This window comes from Scyliorhinus torazame, chromosome 4, assembly GCF_047496885.1.
Source record: "Scyliorhinus torazame isolate Kashiwa2021f chromosome 4, sScyTor2.1, whole genome shotgun sequence".
Lineage (NCBI taxonomy): Eukaryota > Metazoa > Chordata > Chondrichthyes > Carcharhiniformes > Scyliorhinidae > Scyliorhinus > Scyliorhinus torazame.
Genome location: NC_092710.1, coordinates 347,590,910 through 347,610,427, shown reverse-complemented (window position 1 = coordinate 347,610,427; position 19,518 = coordinate 347,590,910). Strand labels below are relative to the sequence as shown.

The window sequence follows — 19,518 nt, the reverse complement described above, 5'->3', positions numbered from 1 at the left end:
AACAAAGGGACAACATTAGCAATTCTCCAGTCCTCCGGGACCTCACCCGTGCTCAAGAATGCTGCAAAGATATCTGTTAAGGCCCCAGCTATTTCGTCCCTCACTTCCCTCAGTAACCTGGAATAGATCCCATCTGGACCTGGGGACTTGTCCACCTTAATGCCTTTTAGAATACCCCAAACTTCCCCCTTCCTTATGCCGACTTGACCCAGAGTATTTAAACATCCATCCCTAGCCTCAACATCCGTCATGTCCCTCTCCTTGGTGAATACAAATGCAAAGTACTCATTAAGAATCTCACCCATTTCCTCTGACTCCACGCATAAATTCCTTCTTTTGTCTTTGAGTGGGCCAGTCCTTTCTCTAGTTACCCTCTTGCTCCTTATATATGAATAAAAGGCTTTGGGATTTTCCTTAACCCTGTTAGCCAAAGATATTTCATGACCCCTTTTAGCCCTCTTTATTGCGCGTTTGAGATTTGTCCTACTTTCCCGATATTCCTCCAAAGCTTCATCAGTTTTAAGTCGCCTAGAACTTATGTATGCTTCCTTTTTCATCTTAGCTAGTCTCACAATTCCACCCGTCATCCATGGTTCCCTAATCTTGCCATTCCTATCCCTGATTTTCACAGGGACATGTCTGTCCTGCACTCTAATCAACCTTTCCTTAAAAGACTCCCACATTTCAAATGTGGATTTACCCTCAAACAGCTGCTCCCAATCCACATTCCCTAGATCCTGCCGAATTCTGTTATACTTGGCCTTTCCCCAATTTCACTCTTCCTTTAGGACCACTCTTGTCTTTGTCCATGAGTATTCTAAAACTTATGGAATTGTGATCGCTATTCCCAAAGTAATCACCGACTGAAACTTCAACCACCTGGCCGGGATCATTCCTCAATACCAGGTCCAGTGGGGCCCCTTCCCGAGTTGGACTATTTATATACTGCTCTAAAAAACTCTCCTCGATGCTCCTTACAAATTCTGCTCCATCTATGCCTCCAACACTACATGAGTCCCATTCACTGTTGGGGAAGTTAAAATCTCCCATCACGACCACCCTATTGCTCCTACATTTTTCTATAATCTGTCTACATATTTGTACCTCTACTTCACGCTCGCTTTTGGGAGGCCTGTAGTAAAGTCCCAACAATGTTACTGCACCCTTCCTATTTCTTAGCTCTACCCATATTGCCTCAGTGCTCGAATCCTCCATCGTGCCCTCCTTAATCACAGCTGTGATATCATCTCTGACTAGTAAAGCAACTCCTCCACCCCTTTTACCTCCCTCTCTATCCCTCCTGAAGCATCTATACCCTGGGATATTTAGTTGCCAGTCTTGCCCTTCCCTCAACCAAGTCTCAGTAATACCAATAACATCATATTCCCAGGTACTAATCCAAGCCCTAAGTTTATCTGCCTTACCTGTTACACTTCTCGCATTGAAACAAATGCACCTCAGACCACCTGTCCCTTTGCGTTCATCATCTCTTCCCTGTCTACTCTTCCCCTTAGTCACATTGAGTTTATTATCTAGTACCTTACTTGCTTTAGTTGCTGCCTCTTTACTGACCTCTAACTTCATAATCTGGTTCCCATCCCCCTGCCACATTAGTTTAAAACCTCCCCAACAGTGTTAGCAAAAGCACCCCCTAGGACATTGGTTCCAGTCCTGCCCACGTGTAGACCATCCGATTTGTAATGGTCCCACCACCCCCAGAACCGGTTCCAATGTCCCAAAAATCTGAACCCCCTCCCTCCTGCACCATCTCTCAAGCCACGTATTCATTCTGATGATTTAAACACAGGTGAGTGCTTTTCTCTTTCCAGAAATGGACATGTGGTGCTTCCTCTGCCTGAGCCAGCAGGTGTATGCGTGAGTGCCACAACCTTGTTTTGTTTTCATTGCCCCTGGTAGGGGATCTTTAGAGGGGGTCCCCCTATTCAGGGGGTCTTGGGGGGGATCCACCTATTCAGGTGGTTTCTGGGGAATGGCCAATTTGGGTCACCGCCATACTAGAGGGAAGGTGGGTAGACCCAGAAAATCTGGGTGTGGAGAGCTGCTTTGCGATGTAGGATGTGGGAGGTGGCTGGCCACGGGAACTCGCTATCGGGCCGCCTGCTCCAAATGGCGGCTTGATAGCAGGATTCCTTCGGGAATCCCTCATATTCCTCACGATGCATAAATTTGCACGGCGAGGGATACTGAATTGTTTCCTGATTTGCGCTCCCAGTGGGAGCAAGATGTAGGTGGGAGGAAACACCCGGAGATCCTTTGGGCAGATGTCCCCGGGCGTGCACCAGCTTGTCCCCTTCCTGATAGATGCCTGAGGGCCCCTGACTTCCTCCTTGGGACAGAGTGGCAACTGGAGTGAGCTTGAGAAGCCCCGCTTCTCTCTAGTGTTGGCACTGATGAACCCCAGCAAGTGCCTACACCATGGAATGCATGTCCTGAAGCAGTGCAGGACAAAGGTCGTGCACCAAAGTCCCCATGGCAGGCACCACCTTTGCTGCATTGACGTTGCATTGGAACGTCGGCACAATCACCTCAGACATAAGGCGGATGGAGTTCTTCATGCAGCCTTTCAATCTGAGGAGTATTCCAGGTATTCCTTTCTGATTTTTCCTGCGTTTTTCTTTAGAGCCCCAGGAACTGAGGCATGACTAAATGCAGAGGTGCGACATCTGACTGGGTCTCAGCAGATTCATGGCCTCCAGAAATCCTCTGAGTGCCGGCTTCCTGGGATGTCCCTGCCTCCTATGGCTGTGGCTCTGAGAGTTATGTGCTCATCAGATTATGACCCTGATGCACTACCAATTACGACAAGACGAGAGTAGAGTGTAATCGAGGCTTTATTACACAGAGATGTGGAGCCTCCCGCAGCTGCTGCCAAAATGGCTGCAGCTCGGAGAGCTCACACATTTATACTCTGCCTATTGGGTGGGGTCAGCAGGCAGGGATCTACCCCCATACCTGTCGTACAGGGGCCTTACCGTAATACCCTCGTTTGCAGTATATACAATACAACAGTGGTAACTACCACATTCACCCCCTGTTAAAAAAGAGCCAGCGGGAGTGGTGGAAAACTATTTACATACAGGTTGTTTAAAATTTAAGAAAGATGTTACAAATTTAGACAATTGTAAGCCTTGATCCGTCGTTGCGAGAGCCGCAGTTCTGGTGGCGATTCAGGCTTCGGTTCGGTCGTCGGTGACTCCGGGAGCGTGTCGACCTCATCTTCATCCCCGGGTGGGACCAAGGGGAGGACGGATCATCGTGGAGCGAGGGCTGTGGTGGGGTGCACTGGGGGGGAGGGAGGGTGGCGCTGGGGCAGAGTGGGTCGGGGGGGGGGGGGGGACCCAGCTGGCGCCAGGTCTCTGAGGGAGACTGTCTCTTGGCGGCCGTCGGGGTACGCTACGTAGGCGTACTGCGGGTTCGCATGGAGTAACTGTACCCTCTCAACCAACTGGTCCGCCTTGTGGAGCCGCAAGTACTTATGGAGGAGAACGGGTTCTGGAGCTGCCAGCCATGTTGGGAGCGAAACTCCGGAGGTGGACTTTTTGGGGAAGGAAAAGAGACGTTGATGGGGAGTTTCGTTAGTCGCAGTGCACAGGAGGAACCGAATGGGGTGAAGGGCGTCGGGGAGGACCTCCTGCCAGCGGGAAACCGGGAGATTTCTGGACCGTAGGGCCAGCTGGACGGCCTTCCAGACCGTCCCATTCTCCCGCGCCACCTGCCCATTTCCCCGGGTGTTGTAGCTGGTCGGCCTGCTCGAGGCAATGCCCCTGTTGAGCAGGTACTGGCGCAGCTCATCGCTCATAAATGAGGATCCCCGGTCGCTGTGGACGTAGGCGGGGAAATCAAACAGAGCGAAGATGGTGTTGAGGGCTTTGATGACGGTGGCAGACGTCATATCGTGGCATCGAAGGGGAATCTTGAATATTCGTCGACCACATTAAGAAAGTACGTGTTGCGGTCGGTGGAGGGGAGGGGCCCTTTGAAGTCTACGCTGAGGCGTTCAAAGGGGTGGGAGGCCTTCACCAGGCGCGCACGGTCTGGCCGGTAGAAGTGCGGTTTACGCTCCACGCAGACCTGGCAGTCTCTGGTGATAGCCCTGACTTCCTCGATGGAGTAGGGCAGATTGCGGGCCTTTATGAAGTGATAAAAGTGGGTGACCCCTGGATGACAGAGATCGTCATGCAGGGTCCGGGATTGGTCCACTTGTGCGCTGGCACATGTACTTTGGGATAGGGCATCGGGGGGCTCGTTGAGCTTACCGGGGCGATACAAAATCTCGTAATTGTAGGTGGAGAGCTCGATCCTCCACCTCAAGATCTTATCATTTTTGATCTTACCCCGCTGTGTGTTATTGAACATGAAGGCAACCGACCGTTGGTCAGTGAGGAGAGTGAATCCCCTGCCAGCCAGGTAATGCCTCCAATGCATCTTCAACGATAGCTTGGGCCTCGTTTTCGACAGAGGAGTGCCGAATTTCAGAGGCATGGAGGGTGTGGGAAAAGAATGCCACGGGCCTGGCTGCCTGGTTGAGGGTGGCGGCCAGAGCGACGTCTGATGCATCGCTCTCGACCTGGAATTGATTTGATTTGATTTGATTTGATTTATTATTGTCACATGTATTGGTATACGGTGAAAAGTATTGTTTCCTGCATGCTGTACAGACAATGCATACCATACAGAGGGAAGGAAGGAGATACTACAGAATGTAATGTTACAGTCATAACTAGGGTGTTGAGAAAAGAACAACTTAATATGTGGTTAGTCCGTTCAAAAGTCTGATGGCTGCAAGGAAGAAGCTGTTCTTAAGTCGGTTGGTACGTGACCTCAAATGTTTGTACCTTTTTCCTGACGGAAGAAGATGGAAGAGAGTATGTCCGGGGTGCGTGGGGTCCTTAATTATGCAGGTTGCCTTTCCGAGGCAGCGGGAATTATTGACAGAGTCAATGGATGGGAGGCTGGTTTGCTGGTTTGCGTGATGGACTGGGCTACATTCACAACCTTTTGTAGTTTCCTGCGGTCTTGGGCAGAGCGGGAACCATACCAAGCTGTGATACAACCAGAAAGAATGCTTTCAATGGTGCATCTGCAGCTGACATGCCAAATTTCCTTAGTCGTCTGAGAAAGTAGAGTCGTTGGTGAACTTTCTTAACTATAGTGTAGGCATGGGGTACCAGGACATGTTGGTAATCTGGACACCTAAAAACATGAAGCTCTCGACTCTTTCTACTTCATTCCCATTGATGTAGACAGGGGCATGTTCTCCTCTGCGCTTCCTGAAGTCGATGACAGCCTCCTTCATTTTGTTGACATTGAGCGAGAGATTATTGGCGTCTCACCAGTTCACCAGATTCTCTATCTCATTCCTGTATTCTGTCTCGTCATTGTTTGAAATCCGGCCCACTCCGTGGTGTCATCAGCAAATTTGAAAATTGAGTTGGAGGGGAATTTAGCCAAACAGCCATAGGCGTATAAGGAGTAGAGTAGAGGGCTGAGGACACAGCCTTGTCCAGAGCATTGGTGTTGTGGATGATCGTGGAGGAGGTGTTGTTGCCTATCCTTACTGATTGTGGTCTGTGGGTTAGGAATTTCAGGATCCAGTCTCAGAGGGAGGAGCCGAGGCCCAGGCCACGGCGTTTGGAGATGATTTTCGTAGGAATAATAGTGTTGAAGGCTGAGCTGTAGTCAACAAATAGGAGTCTGACATAGATGTCTTTGTTATCTAGGTGTTCCAGTATTGAGTGCAGTGTCTAGGTGTAGAGTGCAGAGCCAGGGCATCTGCTGTGGACCTGTTGCAGCAGTAGGCGAACTGTAGTGGATCCGGGAGGCTGGAATTGATTTGTGCCATGACTCACCTTTCGAAGCACTTCACAATGATGGATGTCAGAGTCACTGGCCGATAATCATTAATCATTAACAAAGATCAAAGAACAAAGAAAAGTACAGCACAGGACCAGGCACTTTGGTCCGCCAAGCCTGCGCCGACCATGCTGCCCGTCTAAACTAAAATCTTCTGGACTTCCGGGGTCCGTATCCATCTATTCCCATCCTATTAATTTATTTGTCAAGATGCCCCTTAATCATCACTATTGTCCTTGCTTCCACCATCTCCTCCGGCAGCAAGTTCCAGGCACCCACTACCCTCTGTGTAAAAAACTTACCTCGTACATCTCCTCTAAACCTTGCCCCTCCCCCCTAGTAATTGATTCCTCTACCCTGGGGAAAAGCCTCCGACTATCCACTTTGTCTGTACCCCTGACAATTTTGTAGACCTCTTATCAGGGCGCCCCTCAACCTCCTTCGTTCCAGTGAGAACAAACCAAGTTTATTCAACTTCTCCTCATAGCTAATGCCTTCCATACCGGGCACCATCCTGGTAAATCTCTTCTGCACCCTCTGTAAAGCCTCCACATCCTTCTGGTAGTGTGGCAACCAGAATTGAACACTATACTCCAAGTGTGGCCGAACTAAGGTTCTATACAGCTGCAACATGACTTGCCAATTCTTATACTCAATGCCCCGGCCAATGAAGGCAAGCATGCCGTATGACGTTTTGACTACCTTCTCCACCTGTGTTGCCCCTTTCAGTGACCTGTGGACCTGTACACCTAGATCTCTCTGATTGTCAATATTCTTGAGGGTTCTACCATTCACTGTATATTCCCTACCTGTATTAGACCTTTCAAAATGCATTACCTCACATTTGTCCGGATTAAACTCCATCTGGAATTCTGCAATCAGGAATTCACTACCATAAAAAGTAGTTGACAACATTGTGTAATTTCAAGAAGGAATTAGTTATGGCTCTTGTGGCTAAAGGTATTAAGGGATATGGGGGAAAGGCAGGATCAGGGTGTTGAACTTAATGATCAGTCATTATCATAATGAATGGTGAAGCAGGCTCGAAGGGCCAAATAGCCTACTCCTTCTATTTTCTATGTACAGTTCTGTGCAGAAAGAGTGACAGAACTGGCAGAACCAAGGAGATCATTCCTCTTCTTGCGACACTGGATGGCCTTACTCTCCTGCAGGGCTTTGGCACTCACACCCCCTTCTACGGACTCCCATTCTGAGTTGGCTACATGCTTGCTGGTTTACTCCTACCCGTGGGTACAACACATCGTTGCGGATCTTTAGGAATCCAGCAGTCTCTCCAGGGAGGCATAAAAAACTTGGGGGTGGACTCCTCGGCAGTCATCAATTCCCGGCAGCATGCCAAGTGTGGCTGGTGTGCTAGGGCGGCCTTTAAATGTAGCTCCTCGATGATCACAGCGCTGAGGTGTTGGCAGAATGGGTGAATCAGAGGCCAGCGATATGACATGGAACCCACGGCAGAACAGTTTTGGCACTGTGGTAGTCACCACTGTTGTATTATATTGTATATATGGGTATTACGGTAAGGCCCCTGTACTACAGGTACGGGGGTAGATCCCTGCCTGCTGGCTCCGCCCAGGAGGCGGAGTATAAATGCCTGTGCTCTCCGAACAGGAGCCATTTCGTAAGCTGCTGCAGGAGGCCACACATCTCTGTAATAAAGCCTTGATTACATTCTCCTCTCGTCTCGTCGTAATTGGTAGTGCATCAGGCACTAAGTGCCACATCATATGGCAGGAAAAGCCACCATTGTTGTCAGCGGGCTCAAAGCTGGCCGAATTCTGGGAAAATCTCATCCAGTGAATTTGGCAGTGTCTAATACTTACATACGAGAATATTGGAGTTTCAGTCTTCACATCCCAAACCTCAAGCTATTTCCGAGGTCAGCCAACCTCTTTTAATACAGCAGATCGCAAAAGCTAATTTCTAATTAAGACAGGTATAGAAAATTTGGAACATTGGGCGGGATTCTCCACCTGTTCACGGCAGTGGGATTCTGGAACTCTCCTGTCCAGTGAACGGGAGATTTGGCTGCGCACAAAATTCTCAGTACTTGCCAGCAGCGATAGAGGGGGAAAACTCGGAACGGCGAATCAGGTAACCTACAGTTTGGGGTTTTTGTGTTTAGTCACTGTCAAGATTTTTCAAATTGAATGATCTGAAGACATGAGGCTGGAAATGTAAGTTGAATTTGTGCACTGAGTCTTTGATTCGCGCTTATGGATAAAAATTTCATAACCACATAACACAAAATGATGTGAAAATTTCTCTTTTGTGGATTTTTTTAGTTTTGAAAAATGAGTCGGCGTGGTGATTCAGTACAAGAAGCTGTCCTTCCAAAAGTTAGTGGATCGAGTCTCTTGGAGTCATTTGCTTCTAATCCAGACAAAAAAGGTGGTAAATTTCGCAGAAGCACAGTTGGGATGTTAGCCTTGCAAGAGACAATAAAAGAAAAACAGGTAACACTTTAATGAGCTGTAAGCATTCATAGTATCAGAGAACGATTCAGTTCAGAAGGAAATCCTGCTGTCTCCATCGTTTTCAACATCTTCATTAAATCCTTCACCCTACCTCTTAAGGGCAGGGTACCCCAACCCGATCCCTGGCATGGGCAAACTGGTACCCGGGCACTGTTGCACTGCCAGCCTGACCCACCCTGGCGGTGGTAGCTGGGCACCCTGACAGTGCTGCCATGGTGCCTAGGTGCCTGGGCACCAAGAGAAGTACCATGGTACTATCCTACCCAGAGTCCGACCAGGAGCCTCCGATGGCCTGGAGATCCTCCAAGTGATGTTACGCCTGTGGACCAGTGCTAAATGGTACCATGGCGAAGTCTCCAATGTGTGGGCACTCGTTCCTGGGCCTCGGGAGAATCGGGCGGGACATATTTAAATGAGCCGAATGGCTTACTTAAATAGGTTAATCTGGATCTTGCTCAGTGAGGGCAAGATCTAGATCGCGACGTCTTGAGAGATCTCGTTAGATATTGCGAGGCATTCTGAGCATCGCAAATCTCATGAGAGGCCTCTCGTGAAATTTAATGGCGTCGTCGCGTCACCGAGTTGGCCTCGACGAGGCCATTCAATCTCGCCCATGGTCAAATATAAGGGATTGTTGCTTAAAGGGATGTTTATTTGTGAATCAAGCCAATAGGAAGTTGTTTTGGGGGAATGTTCTGTAAGACTAATTTCATCTTGAGTGAATAATCTTGCATGGTTAAATTTTCTTTTCTTTTGTTAATAAATATTTTAATTTAATTTCTAGAATCCTGAAAGTAAACTTATCTTCTCGACCACAAAATACGAAAAGAAAATATATAGGCTATATTTCCCTTTGCCAATTGGTTTGCATGGCAATTAACATCTGCTGGATCAAAACATCTGTAGGACCAATGCTCATTTTGCTAACTTTTTTGTCTATCGGAACTATTGCTATCTGTTTTTATATTTCTTGCTAGCTTTCTCTTGAACTTTAATTTTACTCATTTTATGTTCTGAACAACCTTCATTTTTGCATAACTATAGGCTTTTTCGTTAGCTTTGATACTATCTTTAACTTTTGTAGTTAATCGCAGATTGTGGGTTCTCCTTGTTGTAATATGGTTTCTCTCGGTGTCTCATTGATGAGATCTTGATTTGTATGCTTAAACGTGAACAGTTTATTGTTAACCTTTAAGTATTTACAAATCCTAGATCGTCATCAATATGGTCCTGTTTCTCCCATGCAGGCTGCCACCAGAGTGTGCTATTTAAGTCCACTACCATGTAACTCATGTTACATCTTAGTATGGGTGGGACTATACTCCAGTTCCACATTAAACCTTGCTCTGCTAAGCATTTTTACATTACTATGGCAGGGAGCCTCAACACTCAGCTTGGGTTTTTCTATCTCGTTGGAACATATGTATTCTGAAATAACCCTTTGAATGTCTGCTCCATTGACCTACCCCTTAACCTAATTTGGCAGTTCAGTTTATCTACCTCTGCTTTCATGACCTCATAAATGACCCATTTAAGTTTAAAATACTAGTCTTGGACCCAATCATTTCTCCCTCAAACTGAATGTAAAATTCAATCTTTCTATGATCACTGCTACATAGTGGTGCCTTCACTATGAAGTCATTAATTATTTCTATTTTGTTGCACAATACCAGGTCTTGTATAACCTGCCCTCTGGTTGGCTCCAGAAGGTGCTGTGTTAAGAAGCTGTCCCAAAATTATCCTATTAACTCCTCATGTAGGCTACTTTCACTCATCTGTTTTCCAGTCTATATTTAGATTAAAATCCCCCAGGATCATTGCCATACCTTTCTGACAAGTTCCCATTATTTCTTCTTTTATACTCCATCCTACTGTATGATTACTGTTAGGGGGCCTCTACACTCCTCAAAATGACCTTTCCCTCTTGCCTTGCCTCTCCTCTTTGATTTACCAAGTTGTATTCTGTAGGAATTCTATGGCTCTAATATATGTGTACTCCCAGCCATAATTTAATGCTTTTAATTTGGATCATGACAGGTAATTCATCTATTTGTGCTTCACTTTTGTCTTTCAGCAAAGGTACAGAGAAGCTCGGGAGAGCAGAAGACAGAAGTTTGATGACGCTTATCGATACATTATTGAAATCTTGTGTAGAACATTGGAGATTGAGAAAACTATTGTGGAAGATTTTGTTTTGGATTCCTTAACTGTAAGTAATTTTTTTGGTGTGTTTGATTTAGCTTAATTTAATCTTGTCTATCATTTTTTGAAGTAATTCTGGAGGAGCAATTTTATACAAATCAAAAATGAAAATAAGGCAGTACATTTAAGAGTATAAGATATAGGAGCATGGGTAGGCCATTCAGCCGTTCGAGCCTATCCTGCCATTCAATAAGATCATGCTGTTCTTCTATCTCAGCACCATGATCCTGAACTATCCCCATATTCTTGATATTTCTTGTATGTTACTCTCAGCCTTGAATATACTCAACAACTGAGCCTCCTCAGCTCATTGGCGGGTAATTCCAAAGATTGGCCACCATCCGAGTGAAGACGTTCCCCCTCACCTTAGTCCTAATTGGCATGCTCCTTATTCAGAAACTGTCCAGTCAGAGGGAATATCCTTCCTTCATCTACCTGGTTGAGCCATGTAAGAATTTTGTGTGATTTAATGAGATCACCCTTATTTTTCTAAACTCCAGAGAATAAAGGCTGACGACTTAATCTTTCCCCAAAAGATAATGGGCGGATATCTCTGATAATGGGGCTATGTCTCCCCGCCCACGTGAAAACGGGCATGAATCACTCTGGACTTTCATGGAGAAAGTCCAGCGTGATTCTCCGTTTTGAAGGGGGCTAGCAGGGCCCCGTAGTCCTCGCAGCTCTGGCTACCGATACCAGGCCCTGCACTTCCGGCCACAGGTCTGCGGATGCACGCGGTGGCCGCATGCGTGTGGCGGCCGCTGCGCACAACATGGCGGACCCAGACAGCGGGCCGTCCCCGACAATATAGGCTTCCCCCCAGATCGCGCGTGCCCGCCGATTGGTGGCCCCCGATCGCGAGCCTGGCCATCCTGGAGGACCCCCTGTTGATGGATCCCCCTGCCCCCCACCAGGGCAGCCACGGACTGGGTCCGCAGCCGCCACTCCGAGCTCCCGCCGGGTGGACCCATGAGTGAACCATGCCGGTGGGAACTCGCCCTGTTTTCAGCGGAGAATTTGCCGTGGGTGCCTCTTTCAAAGGCCCTCAACTGGCGCTGCATCGCCGGAGAATCGCGGGAAGGCGGCAGACCCAGTGATCGGGTCTGCCGCTCCATTTTCTGCCCCCGTGTCAAGCGCGATTTCGGCGCGGAGGCTCGGAGAATCCCGCTAAACACCTCCATTCCAGGTCCCAGCATGCCAAGGTCCCAAGTTCGGCTCCCGGGTTGGGTCACTGTCTGTGCGGAATCTGCACATTCTTCCTGTGTCAAAGAACAAAGAACAAAGAACAAAGAAAAGTACAGCATAGGAACAGGCCCTTCGGCCCTCCAAGCCTGTGCCGACTATGCTGCCCGTCTAAACTAAAATCTTCTACACTTCCTGGTTCCGTATCCCTCTATTCCCATCCTATTCATGTATTTGTCAAGATGCCCCTTAAATGTCACTATCGTCTCTGCTTCCACCACCTCCTCCGGCAGCGAGTTTCAGGCACCCACTACCCTCTGTGTAAAAAACTTGCCTCGTACATCTACTCTAAACCTTGCCCCTCTCACCTTAAACCTATGTCCCCTAGTAATTGACCCCTCTACCCTGGGAAAAAGCCTCTGGTTATCCACTCTGTCTATGCCCCTCATAATTTTGTAGACCTCTATTAGGTCGCCCCTCAACCTCCGCCGTTCCAGTGAGAATAAATCGAGTTTATTCATCCGCTCCTCATAGCTAATGCCCTCCATACCAGGCAACATTCTGGTAAATCTCTTCTGCACCCTCTCTAAAGCCTCCACATCCTTCTGGTAGTGTGGCGACCAGAATTGAACACTGTACTCCAAGTGTGGCCTAACTAAGATTCTATACAGCTGCAACGTGACTTGCCAATTCTTATACTCAATGCCCCGGCCAATGACGGCAAGCATGCCGTATGCCTTCTTGACTACCTTCTCCACCTGTGTTGCCCCTTTCAGTGACCTGTGGACCTGTACACCTAGATCTCTCTGACTGTCAATACTCTTGAGGGTTCTACCATTCACTGTATATTCCCTACCTGCATTAGACCTTCCAAAATGCATTACCTCACATTTGTCCGGATTAAACTCCATCTGCCATCTCCCCGCCCAAGTCTCCAAACAATCTAAATCCTGCTGTATCCTCTGACAGTCCTCATCGCTATCCGTAATTCCACCAACCTTTGTGTCGTCTGCAAACTGACTAATCAGACCAGTTACATTTTCCTCCAAATCATTTATTTATACTATGAACAGGAAAGGTCCCAGCACTGATCCCTGCGGAACACCACTAGTCACAGCCCTCCAATCAGAAAAGCACCCTTCCATTGCTACTCTCTGCCTTCTGTAACCTAGCCAGTTCTGTATCCATCTTGCCAGCTCACCCCTCATCCCGTGTGACTTTACCTTTTGTACCAGTCTGCCATGAAGGACCTTGTCAAAGGCCTTACTGAAGTCCATATCGACAACATCCACTGCCCTACCTGCATCAATCATCTTTGTGACCTCTTCGAAAAACTCTATCAAGTTAGTGAGACATGACCTCCCCTTCACAAAACCATGCTGCCTCTCGCTAATACGTCCATTTGCTTCCAAATGGGAGTAGATCCTGTATTAAAGAATTCTCTCCAGTAATTTCCCTACTACTGACGTAAGGCCTGAAGTTCCCTGGATTATCCTTGCTACCCTTCTTAAACAAAGGAACAGCATTGGCTATTCTCCAGTCCTCCTGGACATCACCTGAAGACAGTGAGGATCCAAAGATTTCTGTCAAGGCCTCAGCAATTTCCTCTCTAGCCTCCTTCGGTATTCTGGGGTAGATCCCATCAGGCCTCAATATTTTTCAAGACGCCCAATACCTCGTCTTTTTGGATCTCAATGTGACCCAGGCTATCTACACACCCTTCTCCAGACTCAACATCCACCAATTCTTTCTCTTTGGTGAATACTGATGCAAAGTATTCATTTAGTACCTCGCCCATTTCCTCTGGTTCCACACATGACTTTTCGTGACCCCTTTTAGCCCTCCTGACTCCTTGCTTAAGTTCATTCCTACTTTCCTTATATTCCACACAGGCTTTGTCTGTTGCCAGCCTTCTAGCCCTGACAAATGCCTCCTTTTTCTTTTTGGCGAGGCCTACAATATCTCTCGTTATCCAAGGTTCCTGAAATTTGCCATATTTATCCTTCTTCCTCACAGGAACATGCCGTTCCTGAATTCCTTTCAACTGACATTTGAAAGCCTCCCACATGTCAGATGTTGATTTACCCTCAAACATCCACCCCCAATCTATGTTCTTCAGTTCCCGCCTAATATTGTTATAATTATCCTTCCCCCAATTTAGCACATTCACCCTAGGACCACTCTTATCCTTGTCCACCAGCACTTTAAAACTTACTGAATTGTGGTCACTGCTCCCGAAATGCTCCCCAACTGAAACTTCTACCACTTGGCCGGGCTCATTCCCCAATACCAGGTCCAGTACAGCCCATTCCCTCGTTGGACTATCTACATATTGTTTTAAGAAGCCATCCTGGATGCTCCTTACAAACTCTGCACCGTCCAAGTCCCTACCACTAAGTGAGTCCAGTCAATATTGGGGAAGTTGAAGTCTCCCATCACAACAACCTTGTTGTTTTTACTCCTTTCCAAAATCTGTCTACCTATCTGCTCCTCTATCTCCCGCTGGCTGTTGGGAGGCCTGTTGTAAACCCCCAACACTGTGACTGCACCCTTCTTATCCCTGATCTCTACCCATGTAGCCTCGCTGCCCTCTGAGGTGTCCCCCCGTAATACAGCTGTGATATTCTCCCGAACCAGTAATGCAACTCCGCCACCCCTTTCACATCCCCCTCTATTCCGCCTGAAATATCTAAATCCTGGATCATTTAGCTGCCAATCCTGCCCTTCCCTCAACCAGGTCTCCGTAATGGCAACAACATCATAGTTCCAAGTACTAATCCAAGCTCTAAGTTCAACTTAGATTGGGGTGGTTTAGCACAGGGCTAAATAGCTGGCTTTTAAAGCAGACCAAGGCAGGCCAGCAGCGCGATTCAATTCCCATACCAGCCTCCCCGAACAGGCGCCGGAATGTGGCGACTAGGGGCTTTTCACAGTAACTTCATTTGAAGCCTACTTGTGACAATAAGCGATTTTCATTTCATTTCATCTGCCTTACCCGTTATACTTCTTGCATTAAAACATTTACACTTCAGGCCACCAGACCCGCTGTTTTCAGCAACATCTCCCTGTCTGCTCTTCCTCAGAGCCATACTGGCCCTATTCCCTAGTTCTCCCTCAATGGTTTCACCTTCTGACCTATTGCTCCAATAACCACCCCCCTGCCATACTAGTTTAAACCCTCCCGTGTCTGCGTGCGTTTCCTCCGGGTGCTCCGGTTTCCTCTCACAAATCCCGAAAAATGTGCTCTTAGGTGAATTGGACATTCTGAATTCTCCCTCTGTGTACCCGAACAGGCGCTGGAATGTGGCAACTCGGGGCTTTTCACAGTAACTTCATTGCAGTGTTAATGTAAGCCTACTTATGACAATAAAGATTATTATTATTATAAATTGAACAAACATTTCTGCTTCTCTCCATATTCTGGATAACCTCACATTCTTCCACATTGCATTCCATCTGCCAACTTTTTGAATACTCTTTTATCTTTTCCAAAACTCTTTGAATTGTCTTTGCATCCCTCTCACAGCTCACTTTCCATCTGGTTTAGATTTAGATTGATTGTCACACGTACAGTGAAATGCATACAGTCCAGGCAGATCGTTCCATGCATGAAAAACGTAGGACATACGATAAATACATAGACATAAGCTTCGGGTGAAATATACGGAGTGTAGTGCGACACAGTAGAGTAGCTGCGTGGAGAGATCAGTTCAGTCCATAAGAGGGCCATTCAGGAGTATGGTAACAATGGGGAAGAAGCTGTTTTTGAACCTCTTTGGCCGTGTTCGCAGAATTTTGTATCTTCTGCCCAATGGAAGACATTTGGAAGAGAGAATAACTCGAGTGGGAGTGGTCTTTGATTAAGCTGCCTTCTTTCCCAAGGTAGTGGGAGGTGTAGACAGAGACAATGGATGGGATACGGTTTTGCATGATGGACTGGGCTGTGTTCACAACTCTATAGTTTTTTACCGTCTTGGGCTTAGCAGTTACCATACCAAGCTGTGATACAGCCAGATAGCATGCTTTCTATGGTGCATCTGTAAAAATTGGTAAGAGTCAATGTGGATATGCTGAATTTCTTTAGTTTCCTGAGGAAGTATAGGCACTGTCGTGCTTTCTTGGTCGTAGCGTTGACGTGGGTGGACCAGGGCAGATTGTTGGTGAGGCGTACACCTAGGAATTTGAAGCTGTCAACCATCTCCACTTTGGCACCATTGATGCAGACAGGGGGTATACGATACTTTGCTTCCTGAAGTCAATGACCAGCTCCTTAGTTTTTCTGACATTGAGGGAGAGATTGTTGTCGTTGCACCATGCCACGAAGTTCTCTATCTCCCTCCTGTACTGAGTTATCGCTGTTTCAGATCCGAACCACTGCGTGTCATCAGCAAGTTTGTAGATTGAGTTGGAGCTGAATTTTGCCACACAGTTGTGTGTGTCTCGGGAGTATAGTAGATGGCTACATATGCAGATTTACGGGGCCCCGGTGTTGGGGACTATTGAGGAGGAGGCGTTGTTGTTTATACTTACTGATTGTGGTCTACTGGTCGGGATGTCATGGTTCCAGTTGTAGAGGGAGGAGTCAAGTCCCAGGCTTTGGAGTATTAAGATGAGTTTGGCTGGGATTATGGGGTTGAAGGCGGAGCTGTAGTCAATGAACAGGAGTCTGATGTAGAAATGCTTGTAGAAATGCTCCAGGGATCTGGCTGCATCACAGCTGTGTATGGCAACTGCTCGGACCAAGACCTCCCACTAGGGCCAGTGAGATAGCGTTTGGTGCGGACCAGTTGTAGCGGTTTGTGAATTGCAGTGGGTCAGTGGATAGTTTTGTGTATCCCAACTTGAAAATAGAAACATGGAAAAAAGGTGCAGGAGGAGGCCATTTGGCCCTTCGAACCTGCACCACCATTCAATATGATCATGGCTGATCAAGCAAATTCAGGATCCCACTCCTACTTTCTCTCCAGATCCCTTCATCCCTTTAGCCACAAGGGCCACATCTAGCTCCCTCTTGAATAAGACCATAAGACATAGGAGCAGAATGAGTCCGCTTGGCCTATCGTGTCTGCTCCGCCATTGAATCATGGCTGATATTTCTCTCTTCCCCATTCTCCTGCCGTCTCCCCATAACTCTGATACTCAAATTAATCAAGAACCTATCTATCTCTGTCTTAAAGACACTCAGCGATTTGGCCTCCACAGCCTTCTGCAGCAAAGAGTTCCACAGATTCACCATTCTCTGGCTGAAGAAACTCCTCCTCATCTCTGTTTTAAAAGATTGTCCCTTTAGTCTGAGATTGTGTCGTCTGGTTCTAGTTTTTCCTACAAGTGGAAACATCCTCTCCACATCCACACTATCAAGGCCTTGCAGTATCCTGTAAGTTTCAATAAGATCCCCTCTCATCCTTCTAAACTCCAACAAGTACAGACCCAGAGTCCTCAACCGTTTCTCATATGACAAATTCTTTATTCCAGGGATCTTTCTTGTGAACCTCCGTTGGACCCTTTCCAAAGCCAGCACATCATTCTTTAGATACAGGGTCCAAAACTGCTCACAATACTCCAAATGGGGTGTGACCAGAGCCCTATACAGCCTCAGAAGTACATCCCTGCTCTTTTAGCCCTCTCGACATGAATGCTAACATTGCATTTGCCTTCCTAACTTCCGACTGAATCATAAGAGCATAAGACAGAGGAGCAGAATTAGGCCACTCGGCCCATCGAGTCTGCTCCACCATTCATTCATGGCTGATATTTTCTCATCCCCATTCTCCTGCCTTCTTTCCATAACCCCTGATCCCCTTATTAATCAAGAACCTATTGTTGCCTGTTTTCGATCCTAACAGCGTCGCCAATACTGTTGCTAATATTAATGATAATGTTGGTGAATCACAAGCCTTCCCTTATATCGATCAAATGACCACTCAACCAGTTAGTTAGTTCAAAAGATGGTTTATTTACATGCACAAGAGATATCTCAACATGCAAACACAATATCTACTACGAGTTAAATTACACCTATCAGCTACAATAACCTATACTTAACTTCAGAGCAACCGGCAGTCTACAAATGGAAAAGGCCTTTATCTGGATTTCACTTGGCTGGTTCGAAGAAAGTGGCTCTGTCTCTGCTGGGCTCATCCGTCAGGTAGCGATCGTTGGTCTTGAACTTGCTGGATGTTCCTGCTACAATTGGGTTGGCACAGGCCGGATCCAAAAGAGACAGAACACATGGCTGTGCTCTCTTTTATCCCTCTGGGATTTTGCGCTCTTTGGGGCGGTCCTTAACCTTGGACCCATTAGTTTGACAGGGCTCTGATCACTCTCTTCGATTTCAGAAATTAAAGGGCGGGTGCCTTGGTAGCTGCGCGGGTCCTTAGCGGTCATTGACCTTGGAAGTTAGGCTCTCTGAGTAAAGGGAGTTGCACCGATCAGTCTGTGGCTGTACCGGCTTCTTGATTGGACTTCTATTGTCCTGGGAAAATGGGCCATTAAAATGCAAGCAAGCGGGGGTGGTTTCGATCAGGTCTGGTTACCTGTGTTTCAAATACACATAGTCTCTGTATCTGTCTGAGTCCTGGGTTGGCCATAATTCCCATGGTCCTTTGCAGGTGGCTATCTTAGATGGCTACATCCCGTCCTCTTGATCCTGAACGCGACGCGTGGTGGATCACACTTTCGATCCCTGTTCATCCTTGGTGGATTGGTCACCCTTGGTCAAGGCAAGGTTCTATCTACTCTATCTTATGGTTTGGGACATTTACCTAATATTTCATTGATACATCCATAAATTAATTCATCTCGAACGGTCACTATAATTTATCTGCACAGTTGATCACTAGCTAACACTATCTAAGCTACTCTCATGCTGCTGGTGAATATCAAAGAACTTATATACAGTACAAAATTTAAAACAGCAGCTTCACATTTCTACTTAATCCTAATAAAGTTGTGATAATCACTGGTTGGCCCGGGGAGTATGGGCGGGGGGGGGGTTCCGGTTATGGCGGAGAGCGGAATTGAGAGGATGGGGATATGTTCATAGAGGGGAGCTTTCCGAGTATGAGGGTGTTGGAGGAAATGTTTGGGTTGGCGAGGGGAAACAAATTCAGGTATCTGCAGGTGCTGGACTTCCTTCGTAAACAGGTGTCAACCTTCCCGCTCCTACCGCTAAGGGGGATTCAGGACAGGGTAGTTTCCCGAGGGTGGGTAGGAGAAGGAAGCGTCTCGGACATTTATAAGGAGCTTATGGGGTCGGAGGAGACGCAGACCGAGGAGCTGAAGCGCAAGTGGGAGGAGGAGCTGGGAGGTGAGATAGAGGATGGTCTATGGGCAGACGCGTTGATTAGAGTCAACACGTCAGCAACATGTGCCAGGCTCAGCCTGATACAATTTGAGGTTGTTCACCGGGCTCACATGACAGTGGCCCAGATGAGCAGATTCATTGGGGCGGAGGACAGGTGCGCAAAATGTGCGTGAGGACCAGCGAACCATGTCCACATGTTTTGGACATGTCCAAAGCTTAGGGGATTTTGGCAGGGGTTTGCGGACGCCTTGTCCACGGTGTTAGAAACAAGGGTGGTGCTGAGTCCAGAGGTGGTGATTTCTGGGGTGTCAGAAGACCAGGGAATCCAGGAGGAGAAAGAGGCAGATGTTCTGTCCTTTTCTTTCTTGGTAGCCCGGAGACAGATACTATTAGCATGGAGGGACTCAAAGCCCCCGAAGTCAGAGACCTGGCGATCGGACATGGCTAGCTTTCTCTGTT

General features: G+C 47.3%; 1 protein-coding gene across 1 annotated transcript in view; it reads left to right on the top strand.

Annotated features, from left to right (window-relative positions):
* Window positions 1-8,186: 8,186 nt before the first annotated feature.
* Window positions 8,187-19,518, top strand: part of LOC140411508 (dynein axonemal heavy chain 8-like) — a 2,059,122-nt gene continuing 2,047,790 nt past the window's right edge. Inside the window, exons 1-2 of the mRNA XM_072500594.1 lie at window positions 8,187-8,348; window positions 10,444-10,578. Coding sequence (XP_072356695.1) covers window positions 8,187-8,348; window positions 10,444-10,578 — 297 coding nt within the window. The remainder of the gene's footprint in view (window positions 8,349-10,443; window positions 10,579-19,518) is intronic.